General features: G+C 36.1%; 2 protein-coding genes across 5 annotated transcripts; both read right to left on the minus strand.

The window, feature by feature from the left end:
* Window positions 1-103: 103 nt before the first annotated feature.
* On the minus strand, window positions 104-4,526 carry LOC103484031 (MA3 DOMAIN-CONTAINING TRANSLATION REGULATORY FACTOR 1-like). 4 transcript variants are annotated; one of them, XM_008440946.3, is made up of 4 exons: window positions 4,172-4,526; window positions 3,410-3,650; window positions 2,671-2,765; window positions 104-2,345 (listed from the first exon to the last, which is right to left on the minus strand). In XM_008440946.3, the coding sequence occupies exons 2-4, from the start codon at window positions 3,627-3,629 to the stop codon at window positions 531-533; spliced, it is 2,130 nt and encodes a 709-aa protein (XP_008439168.1). In that variant the 5' UTR covers window positions 3,630-3,650; window positions 4,172-4,526; the 3' UTR covers window positions 104-530. The 4 variants fall into 4 exon arrangements, with proteins under 4 accessions (XP_008439168.1, XP_008439160.1, XP_008439152.1 ...); XM_008440938.3 differs by having other exon boundaries at window positions 3,410-3,634; window positions 4,202-4,525; XM_008440930.3 differs by having other exon boundaries at window positions 4,202-4,525.
* Window positions 4,527-7,357: 2,831 nt separating this feature from the next.
* Window positions 7,358-12,818, minus strand: LOC103484023 (pentatricopeptide repeat-containing protein At5g50280, chloroplastic). The gene is made up of 3 exons (XM_008440918.3): window positions 12,672-12,818; window positions 10,212-11,444; window positions 7,358-9,182 (listed from the first exon to the last, which is right to left on the minus strand). Exons 2-3 carry the CDS (start codon window positions 11,054-11,056, stop codon window positions 7,892-7,894), a joined length of 2,136 nt encoding a protein of 711 aa, XP_008439140.1. The 5' UTR covers window positions 11,057-11,444; window positions 12,672-12,818; the 3' UTR covers window positions 7,358-7,891.
* Between the last annotated feature and the right edge of the window lie 138 nt (window positions 12,819-12,956).

Consider the following 12,956-nt stretch of genomic DNA (forward strand, 5'->3'; position numbering starts at 1 on the left):
TTTACATAAAGAAAAAGCATGCCCATAATTGAAAGAGATCAAAATTAGAAGAAAGAAAGAAACTGAAAAAGGCCTAAAACCACATGGGGAAAATTAGTAGTGATTAGTGAAAAGTACTGTCCACCAACCCTTTCCATGTTGTGCGAAGCAGCAGCATATTATGAGTTATAAAAGATCCTGTCTAAACAACATGAGATTATCACAACATTTTTTGCCTACTGAAGAGGAGAAGAGAAGAAAAGAAAAGAAAAGAAAACAGAACCCGATATTTATACAATGGCAAAGGATCATATTATCTCCTATCAGACCACCGCTAAAGAAAAAGAAAATAAAAAAGAAATAAAGAAAAAACATCATCATGAGGAGGAAGAAGGAAGCAAAAAGACCCCATCATTTATCTAATCTACTGCTACCTTGAGATGAGCAAAGCAGCAGCGCTCATGGCGCTTTTGAGACGGTGTAGAGAGAATTAATGAGGCAACAACATGCATGAGATAAACAATCTAAAACTTTGTTTTCTTTTCTTCCCCTCAGGAAGCTGCAGGCACTGAAGAATCTGCACCAGCAGATGATCCGAACGACGGTAAGAGCCATCCTTTCTTCTGGGCGTGCTCCACGTAGGATATGAACTTCTTGCTTGCATTTGGAATGTCAAGTGCGAGATCGTCGAGGCTGTCTTTGATTCTAGAGAAGCCTTTAGTCATTTGGTTGATGGTGATCAGGCCGACATTGAAGCATTCCTGCAGCAGATCTAGAATCCTATCATTTTTCTTCTCCATGGCCATAACCAATGCTTTCTTCACAACCTCATGGTTGAAGAAAGGCATCCCTAGATCACGGATACACTGGCAAGCTTCACTCACGACGCCTCCGCTTTCGTACTCCTCCAAGAGTTTCTGAATCTTGTCCTTTGCATCCTCTACTGCCCAGCCAGTTCCACCGCCCCAGCATCGCAAAAGCCTTTCACCAGCATGACGAGCTGCAATTAATGACCGTGCCATTCTGACAGTCTCACTTCCAGTACAATTCGGGACCAACCTGCCAGCGATATCCTCCAGATTCAGAGGAGCCAAAACATCGTCGATCACAGCTCTGGCCAGGAAGAGAGCAAGCTCATTTGATGCATCCAAGATGTCTAGCGCTGTATCTTCTGCAGACTCCAATAGCATCACAAAACCATTGACTATATCCTCTGTAGAAAATATCTCAATATGCAGAGCTGAAAGGAGCACTGAAGCCATTTCTTTTTCCCTGTTTTTCCTATCCATTGCTAGTGTAATAAGTCTCTTCAAAAAGACTGGGTTATACTCGGGTGCACCCAGATCTTCTAGGCTCCGTATTAATTCAGGAATGTCATCTGAAAGAAAATATTCATGAATAATAGTCACAGCCTCTTCCTTGTAGCGCCTCAATTTTTCATCTTTCGACCCAACATCCGCATCTTCCTCTGAAGACTTCATAAAGGAAGCATCAAGCCATCCTTCAGATATGGCCCTTGGTATCAATGATTCAAACAACGATTTGGCTGATGGAATGTCAAGAGCAAGGTCATCAAGGCTCTCTGCCAACCGAGAAAATCCCTTGACCATTTGACTTGAGCTTATAAGACCTTCCTCAGCAGCTTCCTTCAGAAGTTTCAGTATCAGGGGTTCTGCTGTTCGAATTTCCATGGCAAGAGTCAAAGCCCTCTTAACAACCTCATGGTGAAAGAATGAAACACCCAACTGTCTTATACACCTGCAAGCCTCAAAAGTATCTCCATTTTCAACATATTCCCTCAAAAGATAAGCAATCTTTTTCTTCACTTCCTCCACTGTAAAGTGTGTGCTGCCTCCCCATTTCTTCTCCACAAGCTCTGCATGATGAGGAGCTGAGAGATAGCTCTTCTCAGCAGTCTGAATAGCCTGAGTTCCTTTAGATGATTCCGACAATGCCTTCCTTGCCCTGGCTAGAAATGCTGGGGGAAGTATGTCATCAACTACAGCACGAGCTAAGAACAAGGCAAGGATATCGACTGCATCCAATATATCTACTGCAAGATCATCAGCAGACTCTAGTAACATAAAAAACCCATCTCTTATATGGGCAGGACTGATAACATCAGCATACAAAGCTGAGAGAAGAACTGAAGCCATTTCCTTCTCCTTATCATGTCTGTCCATTGCCATAGATACTAGCCGTTTAATGAAGTAAGGATGATAGTCACTTGAGCCTAGATCTCCAAGATCAGATGCTGCCAGTTCCACGTCGCCAGTACTAAAGTATTCCTCTATAATCGATACAACAGATTTCTTATAATCATCCAGGGGGTCTGATACAGTGGACCCAACGAGTTGATATGGTTCCTATTAAAGAATAAATGACAAATACAGAATAAATACTTGGGTTTTGGAAATAATAATAATTTAAAAGCCTCTCCATCAATCCCAATCCATTAAATACAATTCCATTAGCTCGCATACTATTACCATACCAGTCCATATGTTAGGCAGTACATGGGCAATCGTAAGATCACAAGTTTCCCATTACCGTACCTCAAATCTTAATATTTGGGCTATTTTCTCTGAGACTTAAGTTCATAATAGGACAGATAAGCATGTATGCATGTATTTTATATTGGGCAATCATACACAGGAACAGAAAATGAAACCAACTCAATATTGAAATTACCTCGCCACTGTCATAGTTAGGATCATTTCTGTCAATGTGAGAGTCACCATCGGTGTCAAGTAATTTACCCCAGGTACCCTTACCACCAGCCCCATCTGATAACATCAGTACATATACTATTGGTTAGAACGGTAAGAACAGGACAATCTGCTTAAATTGTATCCAAAAATATAGATAATCTCATAAATAAAGTAGGACTTCAAAACTACTGGAATATTCATTACTGAAACTAAAGATGAAAATTACTCTGTAATAGTCACAACCTTACAGTGGAGGAAGTGTAACGGAAATTTCACAGACAAGACCGAAAATAAATTCAAATCCAGCAATGGAAAAGTACAGATAACAGTTAAAAGAGCACATCCTGCGTACAAATTTCACATCCATAATATAGAATTCTATAGAAGGGGAAGCAAACCTAAAAGCAATTCAGCATTATATTTCTATCATGTTTTCCTTTTCGTATATTAATCAAACCATGCACTAAAAAAATTCATAAAAATTAACTACTATACTGCAAAAATACACTGTTAATCAGGGTTAAAAAAACCGGTGCATTTAAGAAACATAGATCATTATTAAACAATCAAAACATCAAAATACTTTGACATCCAGCATCAATTCAGATACTTTGGTAAATCCTGAGGTCTCTTTGCGTACCTGTTTACAAAGCGTTCAAAACATAACAAAGCGTTTAAATATTATGGTGCTCTAACAACATGTAATGACATGAACTCACCCTTTTTCACCCTAATATACTTCCCAGAGTGAGATCTACGCACGTGCTTCACACCAACTCCAGGTGCCGGAACCTTTCCACCAGCAGGGGCTTTTATATGATACTCAGGAAGTGAGCCTTTGGGAGATTTTGGAGAGGATGACAAAACATCCATATTCTGACTTGCTATTTTCAGCACTTCCCGCTGCTCTTCAGTTAGAAATCCTTCATTTGACGCCATTTTTCCTGGAGATGCGGATGCCTAAATGTTAATTAAAAATTCAGAAGGCATACAGAAAAAATTGAAAAATGAAATCGATGATTAAAACATACATTTATTTAAGTGGCTGCAACTTTAAAGCAATCTCATGCCAAATAATAAAAATACATCCTACCAAGATGCTACTGTAGTAACAAGAAAAGATATAACAAAATCTAATAAATAAAAATCAATCCAAAGGACAAAAAAATCCCGACGAACAGAAATACACACTCCCAAATCCCGTCCACAGTCACGTATTATGCATATTCACTAACAACATGTTGAAATTAAACCTTGAACAACTGAGAAATGGACGACGAACGAAGTTAAAAATCAACAAATACCAAAACTAAGCCAATAATCCACCACTTCACTTTACTCGAGATTCATAAATTCCCAAAAGAAAGCAAAGAAACAACAATCAATCACTCAATACTCCGTTTCTTCCCGCAACAAATTAAAAAACAAAAAGCAAAAAAAAAAAAAAAAAAACATCAACATCAAAACACAAAGAAACGTACACGCGATAGAGAGAGAAAAAGAGCAAGAACCTATCGGCGAGCACTGGGGAGATGAATGAACAACCGAAAGAAAACACTTGGAGGAGTGGTATTCTTCTGTGCTTGGCCCGGATCTCGAGCCAAGACAGGAGACACGAAACGGATCTCCAAATAGCAGCAACAGAGAGGGGGAAGAAAAACTAAGAACAAAATGGAATGTGAAAGGGAAAATAGAGATGGAAGGAACTGGAAAACCCTAGATCAGAAAAGCAAAGCGCCGGTTTATCGGACCCCGATCCGAATTTGTGTTGCCGGTTGAGAGAGTGAGAAAGAAAACTGGAAAAGGAAAAAAAAAAAAAACGGATGAGGGCAAATAAAAAAATGGGGCGAAAGAGGGGTATTTATATGGAGGCTACGGTTATAAAGCACACGTCATCAAAGAAGGGGTTTGGGTTTATCCTTCTTTGAGGGTGTACACGTGGCGCCTTTGCTTTAGCCCAATTACCGGTTGTACAGTTTTGCCCGCGCTAACCGGTCCAGTTTTCTTTTCTTCTTTTTTTCTTATTTAATTTCATCCATTTCCTCAATACATGGCCAAGCCTTTTCAACTCCCATCAATTTCCTTTTTTTTCTTTTCTTTTTTTTTTTTTTTTGTTTTCTTTTCTTGTTTGATTTCAAAGTTTTAAATATTAATTTGTTGAGTATATCATTACAAAGTTTTATTTTAAAAATGTTTTAAATTATCGTTGGAAGATAATTTCAAATAACCGTATAATCAGCCTGTATTTTTTAATAAAACATATTAATCTTAAAGTAAAAAAAAAAAAATCAATGTTTTAATTATCATCGTTAAGGCAATAATAATAAACTCAACATAAAAGGTAAAAATAAATAATTATATAGTCATAATTAGGGATTGTTTTTCAATTGAGATTTGTCCTTTTGCTTTGGTACGAAGAAATGAAAATTAAACACTCCATCATTAAAAAAAAGTCTTATTTTCTTATTGGAGATTGTAGAGAACAAATCTCGTGAAAAAAGAGAAGAGTTCAGACTTTTCTTTTTTTCAAATGTGTACGATATTCTTCCTAATTAAATATTTTAAGCCTTTCAATTTGCTCTTTTTCTCTATTGAACCAATGTTTAGTTATAGCCCCATTTCTTGAACAAAAGCCCGGCCCATATGCCAACTTTTGGGCCTCTTTAGCCCATCTTTCGATGGATATAGGTCAGGAATGAAAAGCCCAAATGGCTGATCAATTCCATTTTGTTTGTAAACTTAACCCTTTAATGCTCCATGGAAGGACCTATACCACAGATAACAGTCAGTTTTATCCCTAAGAGACCTCATAATTCAAATCGACTGAGGTAGAACTCCAAAAACAGTCGTTAGGTCGTTGAGGCCTATCAAATCAAAGACCAAAAGCATGACGCTAGACTCTAAACAAAAGACAAAATGGCTAAGTAGTTAAAAAGAAAAAACAGACGAACCTAGCACATTGCTTTTGGTTTTTGATTTGATGGGCACCAACAATTAGGCTAGTAATGAGTATTTTTGGATTGCACCTCAATCGACTTGGGTTATGAGATATTTTAGGTGTAAAATTAGAGAGATAAAAGACTTTTTATCGTAAGTATTATTTGTAGTATAAGGACTTCTACTTAAGTTAAGCAGTAAAGCATCGATTTGGGTTGCACCTCAAGAGTTTTCACATGCTTTCTCTTGGTCTTCTAAAACTCATCTAAAATCACCAAATCTCATTTGACACTCTTATCTTTCCAGTTTATTGTTGCAAGTTTTACATCAAAAAGGTTTTTAGTTTACTTCAAATCTCTCACTTGTTCACTCTTTACTATCTTCTTCTAATAGAAGAAACTCTCTTGAAATTATGAATATGCAAGAAGGCGTAAATATGGTCAAGTAATAGATTCGGGTTTTCTTTCCTGAGTAGCCATCTTCTACAGCATGCTAGCATCTTTAATTGTTGACCTCTCCCTGCATATGCATTCAATTGGTTGTAACCCAATTTTATCAAACTCGGAGATCACATCTATAGCTTCAACACAATGACCCTATTTTGCAAACCCGTCTAGCAGTATGTTGAATCAAATGTTACTCTTATCCCTACCATCTTCTATCAAATCATTACCTTCCATATTTTCAAATGTCACCGACACGCCTAAACTCATCGAGTAAAGTTGTTTAACTTTTGATAGATAGATTCAAACCTTTGCGCAACATGTTCTCAAACACCTACTGATGAATAAGAATCTAGATATTTAATGCTATACTAACTTCAATTGTCAGAAACATTTCCTAGCAAACCTCATCAGATATTGATGATCGTCTTTCCACAAGGCATGAAAAGGAAGAATAGGAAAAAACTTTCATATGAACATTGCTACATAGGAGATATTAACACAGCCAAAGAAAATTCAACACAGTGGAATTGGTGCCTGAGGCCAAGTTAGAGCAAGAAAATTCTGTAGAATAAGAGATGAAAATTAGTAGCACTAGCACTTCTTTTTTTTTTTTTTTTTTTTTTTTGACCACCAGGATTGGTAGTATAAACTATTTAGTACATTCAATCTGTCCTGGACAATAAGATATCTCTGTAGATAACAATCAAATGCAATCTTTGTGTCTTATGTTTTCAAGGAAAGATTGAAAGAAAAATTATTCGCAGTGAAATGCACCAAATTAATCATTTGGAGCTTTGAATAGAGAGCAACCAGAGAGCTTACGATGAAGAAAATAGTTGTAAAGGTAAGTTTGTGAATATAAATAGTATCCCCCTGTATGGTAGTCGCGTTTGTGTGTGTGTAAGGTGGGATGGGGGAAGCTAATTCCTACATATGAAAGGAACATCTATGAATAATGTTGGAGTATGAACCATAAAATGATAGTTTGCAAAAACCAACAAGCACAACCCCAGCTCTACAGCACAAGTAGTAATCATTGTAATCACATTAGAGTAATAAGTAATAAGCTTCAAACTACCAAAACTCTGCCAATTTTTGTCACAAGTAGTAATTATAAGTAGGCCTTAAAAAAGTAATGGTGCAAGTAATCTCTATCCTATTCCACCTGCTCAGGGGTATTTTCGAACGCATGATAGACCATCAAAGAAGCACATCATTAGAGAGCAAAAATTCCTTCAAGACAAACAAAATTGCCAAATCTTCTATCTATCTTATGCAAAGGAATAATTTAATATTGACTTCATTATTCTTTTTCAGAAGGTAAATAGTTAAGTGGTTACTTACTACAGTATACTCTACAAAATATAAATACATATATTTCTTTACAAAAGACCAACTCTCATTGAGAAAAAACAAAAAAAAAATAAATATAAGGAGTATAAAAACCAAGCCCACATAACCTAAACCTCTTTACAACGTGAAAAAAGAAGAGTTCTGACCTCCTTTTACCTAAAGTACAATATTCTTCATCATTGATTATTAATCTGTCCAAGCCAATGCACAAGTATCTTGATTCTTCAAAAGCTGCTTTGACTTTCTCCTCCTTTTCCTCCATTGGGCCAATGTTTTTTTATAACCCCTTTTGACACTTCCTTATCTCAATTTCTTGAACAAACGCCCTGCCCATCTGCCAAGTTTTGAACCTCTTTAGCCTATCTTATGATGGATAAGAGATGACCATCCATTCATCAAAAGCCCAAATGGCTGTACAATTCAACTTTCTGTCTTAATTTTTGTTTGTTCACTTGGAGAAGCTCTCTAAGTTCTTACATGCCTTCTCTTGGTCTTCCAAAACTCATCTTTCTTGCCTTTCTGCTTTGCTTTCACCATACCCATTTTGCTGTTTATTATACCAAGAATGGCACTCTTGTCTTTCCTGTTCTTTGTAGCAAGTTTTACATCCAAGATCGATTTAAGTTTCTGGTATGACTTTACATCAGGCACTTGTCCACTTTTTACCATCTTCTTGTGATAGAAGAAAGCTCTTTTGAAATCGCGAACACGTACAAAGGCGTAAATCATGGTAGAATAAGTAACGGAGTCGGGTTTTAGTTCCCGAGCAGCCATCTCTTGCAGCAGCTGTGGCATCTTTAAATGTTGACCTCCCCTAGCATATGCATTCATCAACATGTTGTATGTCATAACAGTTGGTTGTAACCCAATCTTATCAAACTCGGAGATCACATCTCTTGCTTCAACATAATGACCTTGTTTTGCAAACCCATCTAGCAGTATGTTAAATGTTACTCTTGTCCCTACTATTTTTTCTCTAATCATTAACTTCCATATTTTCATCAACGACACTGTATCACCAGCACGCCTAAATGCATCGAGTAGAGTCGTGTAAGTTTCAATGGATGGCTTTAAACCTTCACGCAACATGTTCTCAAATATTGAGTAAGCTTTCTCATGCCAACCGCTAACAGAATAAGCATGAATCAGAGCTGTATATGAATGAGAGGTTGGCCTAATACCATTTTTTTTCATTCTCAAAAATGCATCGGCAGCCATGTCACTCATTTTCTTCTGCCTCCCATAAGCACTAATCAAGCAAGTGTATGACTTTACATTAGGCTCCAATCCCATATCCTTCATTTCAACCAAAAGCTTCTCAACAATCTCAGGTTGCATCCTCCTACTGTATGCATTCATCAAGATGTTAAAACTTGCACTCGTAGGTTTCACTCCTTTAGATTTCATTTCAGCAAAGACACCTTCAGCTTCCTCGATTTGATTTGATTTACTAAAAGCATCCATGATCGTATTATACATGATCACATTCGAAGCAACCCCTTTCTTCTCCATCTCTAATTGTATGATAAGTGCTTGACTCTTCAGCCCCTCATCGCAGAATGATTTAATCAGAGCACCCAAAACTTCTGAACTCCATTTTACTCCTTTTTGGTTCATTTTCTCAAAGTAATCCCATGAATCCTTTGCACTACGGCCAATTTTTCTCATAACTGTAATCATTATAGAACATGTCACATGATCTGGATTAACATTATTTGTTTCCATGGCCTCGTACACCTTGCAAGCATCATCATACCTGGAAATAATAATTTAGAATATGTAAAGGAAACAATAAAGGATAATCAAAGTTAAGCTTCCACGGCCACTTTGAAAGATATAAAGCAACGATGCTATTTTTCCATCAAAACAGTACGACTTTTAACCAATTTGAAGTTTACGGCTTCCAATAACCAATACATCTGTTTAAGTATTGTCTTCCTTGGATTGGAAAAGGATTGCAAATAGAGTTCCACGTCTTTCTTTATCTCCCCATAAACTATAGGTTTTTAACAAGGGAAACAGAACATGTATTGAGGATCATTACCGCCAATCTGTAGTTTTACTCGATTCTAATAAGAAATAGCTATTAATATATGCTATTACATATTAAAAATTCGTATTGCCTCCAGGAGCCGTCAGCCACCACAAAATTGTTGGTTGGTTGGTTTTCTTTTTCGTTCTTTCTTTTCTTTTTCTCCTTTTGGGTAAATTAAGCATATTGAAGAGAGTGCCGATTATTGACTAAGAAGGATAAGCTAAAATGAGGGAAAGGATGATTTGTTTTACATCATTTGAATCGTTTACCATCTAAGAAAACTTAAGAAGATTAGAAAGGGGCAGTGGCCTTGACACCATTTAGAAAACATAACAAGCCAGTTGTGAGGTCTCAAATGTCATTCCTCAAGTTACCAAAACTATGCCCGTTTTCTCACCATTTTTTACAGTGGTCTTTGCCTTTCAAGCCAGCATTTGAATTCTTAGCCAAATTTCAAAAACAAAACTACATAACTATTTTTTTATTTTTCAAAATTTAGCTCGAATTTTGGAAGCATGTTAAAAAGTAGATAACAAAATAAACATGTATACTATAGTAGTAGCGCTTATAAGCTTTAACTTTTAAAAACCAAAAACTAAACAATAATCAAATTGGCCTTACCAATTCAACACAGCTCAAAATTCAATAAAAGTTTCTCAAATATAAGTTCCAGAACTAAACTAAGCAGCAAACAAGTTATAATAGCAAAAACAAAGAGGAAAATGCAATAAATTAAAACCAAACTCGTACCTCTTACAGACCATAAGTCCAGACATTGCAGAATTATAGACATGAACATCCTGAAATTCCTTCCTGAGAGGAAGGTTCTTGAACAAGACCATAATTTTCTCTCCCATTCCAGCTCTTCCCAATAATGGGAAAAGAAGAGAATAAGCACGAGATGTAACAAGCGAAGTCTCCTGCAAACCCATCCATTCAAAGAAATACAAACAACATACCACAAGATTCTCCTCACCCAACAAACGTAGCACCTCCAAACATTCTTTCTCACTAATTCTTCCTTCAAATTCTCCCAAAGCCTCCCCCAGAGTCATATTTTGCGACAAATTCCTCGCAATTCCCACTATTTCTCCGACAAGACCATCCGGTAAGACCCTAGAATTTCGACTCGCAGAACCCAATTGTTCCTTGTCTTCCTCGAGTGTAACTTCAGCTTCATTGAAAAACTCAACATCGGAGGCAAGATGCCAGGACGAACGGCGGTTCTTTTGGAGGGACAATTTGCTTTCACGTGATGGGTCTTGCGTGGTTGAAGTTCGGGATTTGAAAAATCTGAATAACGGGTCGTTCCAATCCTCTTCCGTCTTGTTACCTCCATGAACTTCCTTAGAAGGAACTTCTTCTTCTTCTACTTCTTCTTCTTCTTCTTCTTCTTCTTCTTCTTGGAGAAAATGGAGGAAAATGGGGGATGGAGATTGAGTGGTCGGGTTCGGCGATGCTGCACATAAGCAGCAGGCGAGCTTCTGGGTATTGGATTGAAAAAATGAACAAGAATTGGAAGTGTTCTGTTTCAGATTGGCCTTGCCAATGGAAAGAAATGGGAATGTGAGATGGTGTTGGTGAACAAGCGCCATGGGAGTTTGTTTTTCGGATAAATTGCAGCAACAGCAGCTGGAGCTCAGTGATGGGTACGGTAAAAGGTTTATAAAGGCGGAAACTTTACGGCTTAAGCTAATCGCGCTATCGATTCCATATGCCGCCAAAGCTGAGCTAGTGAGCCCAACAGTAGGGAAAGCCGAATAGAAACACGAACGGAGGAACGGCTTGACGCAACGCCTCGGCTTCAACGAAGAAGCGGCTCGGACTCTACCGGACGGAGATCTTCGGCTTCAACTGAGAGGGAGCGGCGGCGAGCGGAGGACGGCGTCGGAACGAATGGCGGACGGAGATGGAGGTTGAGCGGCGGCGGGAAGGTTTCACGAAGGAATAAGGAGATGATGGTAGCATGGGAGGCACGTGGATCTAAAAGGGTTAATTAAATATTAAATAATAATAATGATATTATTATTATTATTATTATTATTATCACTATTGACATTAGTATTATTTTTTTCTTTTCTTTCTTTTCCCAAAAAGAAATCAAATCATTCTTCCCTAATTTAATTCTCATCCAATTAACTTTTATCTTTGCAAAATAATTATCTTTTTCAAATAATTAAAGATTTATAAAAGCCGGCTTAAGCTTATCGATTCCATATGTAGCCAAAACTGAGCTAGTGAGCCTAATAGTAGGGGAAGCCGAATAGAAGAAATGATCTTTCTTTCTTTCTTTCTTTCTTTTTAAATGGTTAAATTATTAAAAAAAAATATATGTTTAAATATCATTTTCGGTCACTATCCATGCACATAACATGTTGGTCGTAAAATCTAAAATTGTAAACATTATAAAAATTTAGTATTTATCAGGTGGATCATTATAAAAACTTTTAGTTTCTATACACATTGTCATATTTATCTTTGTAAAATCTAAAATTTTTATTATATTTTGTAAATATTTTAATTTGTTTTAATGTATTTGAAAATATTTTAAATTGGTTAGATAATAATTAAAAAACAAATATATTTTTAAACTGAAAAAAATACTAATAAATTTTTGAAAAAAATATTAGCTAAAGATTAATTTGTATTATTTATTAGAAATTTAAAAACTAAAATTACATTTGAAGATATTATAGACTAAATAATATTTAAATTGTTATAAAAAAATATGAACATTTTTTTTAAAATAACAAAATATTGAAACTATTTATAAAATATAACAAAATTCATCCAACTCTTAATTGTCCATTTGAATTTTTTGCTATATTGTATAAATAGTTTCACTTTTGTGCTATTCATAACAATTCAAAAAAGATACCCTTAAATGATCATTTATTTATTTAAAAGGTATAATTCTCGACCCTTTTTTATAAGAGTTCATTGTAAAAAGAACATTTTAGAATATCAAATGCATTAAGAAGGTTAACGAGAAGTTCCAAATGAGAACGATGAAAACCTAGGAAATATTAGCGAGGTTTAAAGACGAAACTTCCTATTCCAAGAAGATTTTTTTAAGAGATGAGTATATTAGGAAGAAAGCAAACTGAAACACAAGGAAGATCCTCAAAGAAAACAAAGGACTTTTTTGACCCTTTTTTTACCCTCCATCAAGTAAAAAGACACTACAAAAACATCACAAGAAAGTGATACCTCTCAAGCTCCTTCTATCGCAAGGCCATAAGCAATCTGTTTACAAGCCCTTTAACAAAAGAAAACCTCAAAACATTAGCTGAGGAGCAACCAAAAGAATGTAATTAGCAACCTTTGACATCTCATAAAAGTTCACAAAAAAAAAAAAAAAAAAAAAAAAAAGGAAGAAGAAGGATTCTGATGATCCTTCAGATTTAACCACATGAAAAAGTACATCATATAATAATGCTCCGGCAAGAATGCAATATACATGTTATCCCTAAAGGAATGAAAAAAACATAGCAT

This window comes from Cucumis melo, chromosome 12 (assembly GCF_025177605.1).
Source record: "Cucumis melo cultivar AY chromosome 12, USDA_Cmelo_AY_1.0, whole genome shotgun sequence".
Lineage (NCBI taxonomy): Eukaryota > Viridiplantae > Streptophyta > Magnoliopsida > Cucurbitales > Cucurbitaceae > Cucumis > Cucumis melo.

Bases quoted from the DNA above. Each gene is read 5' to 3' on its own strand.
- LOC103484023 (XM_008440918.3), bottom strand. From the start codon at position 11,056: ATGGCGCTTGTTCACCAACACCATCTCACATTCCCATTTCTTTCCATT. The intron at 9,183-10,211 runs GTACGAGTTTGG...TATTATTTCCAG, and splicing joins GGACTTATGGTCTGTAAGAG to GTATGATGATGCTTGCAAGG.
- LOC103484031 (XM_008440946.3), bottom strand. From the start codon at position 3,629: ATGGCGTCAAATGAAGGATTTCTAACTGAAGAGCAGCGGGAAGTGCTG. The intron at 2,766-3,409 runs GTGAGTTCATGT...TGATGTTATCAG, and splicing joins GTATATTAGGGTGAAAAAGG to ATGGGGCTGGTGGTAAGGGT. The intron at 2,346-2,670 runs GTAATTTCAATA...ATTCTTTAATAG, and splicing joins CTAACTATGACAGTGGCGAG to GAACCATATCAACTCGTTGG.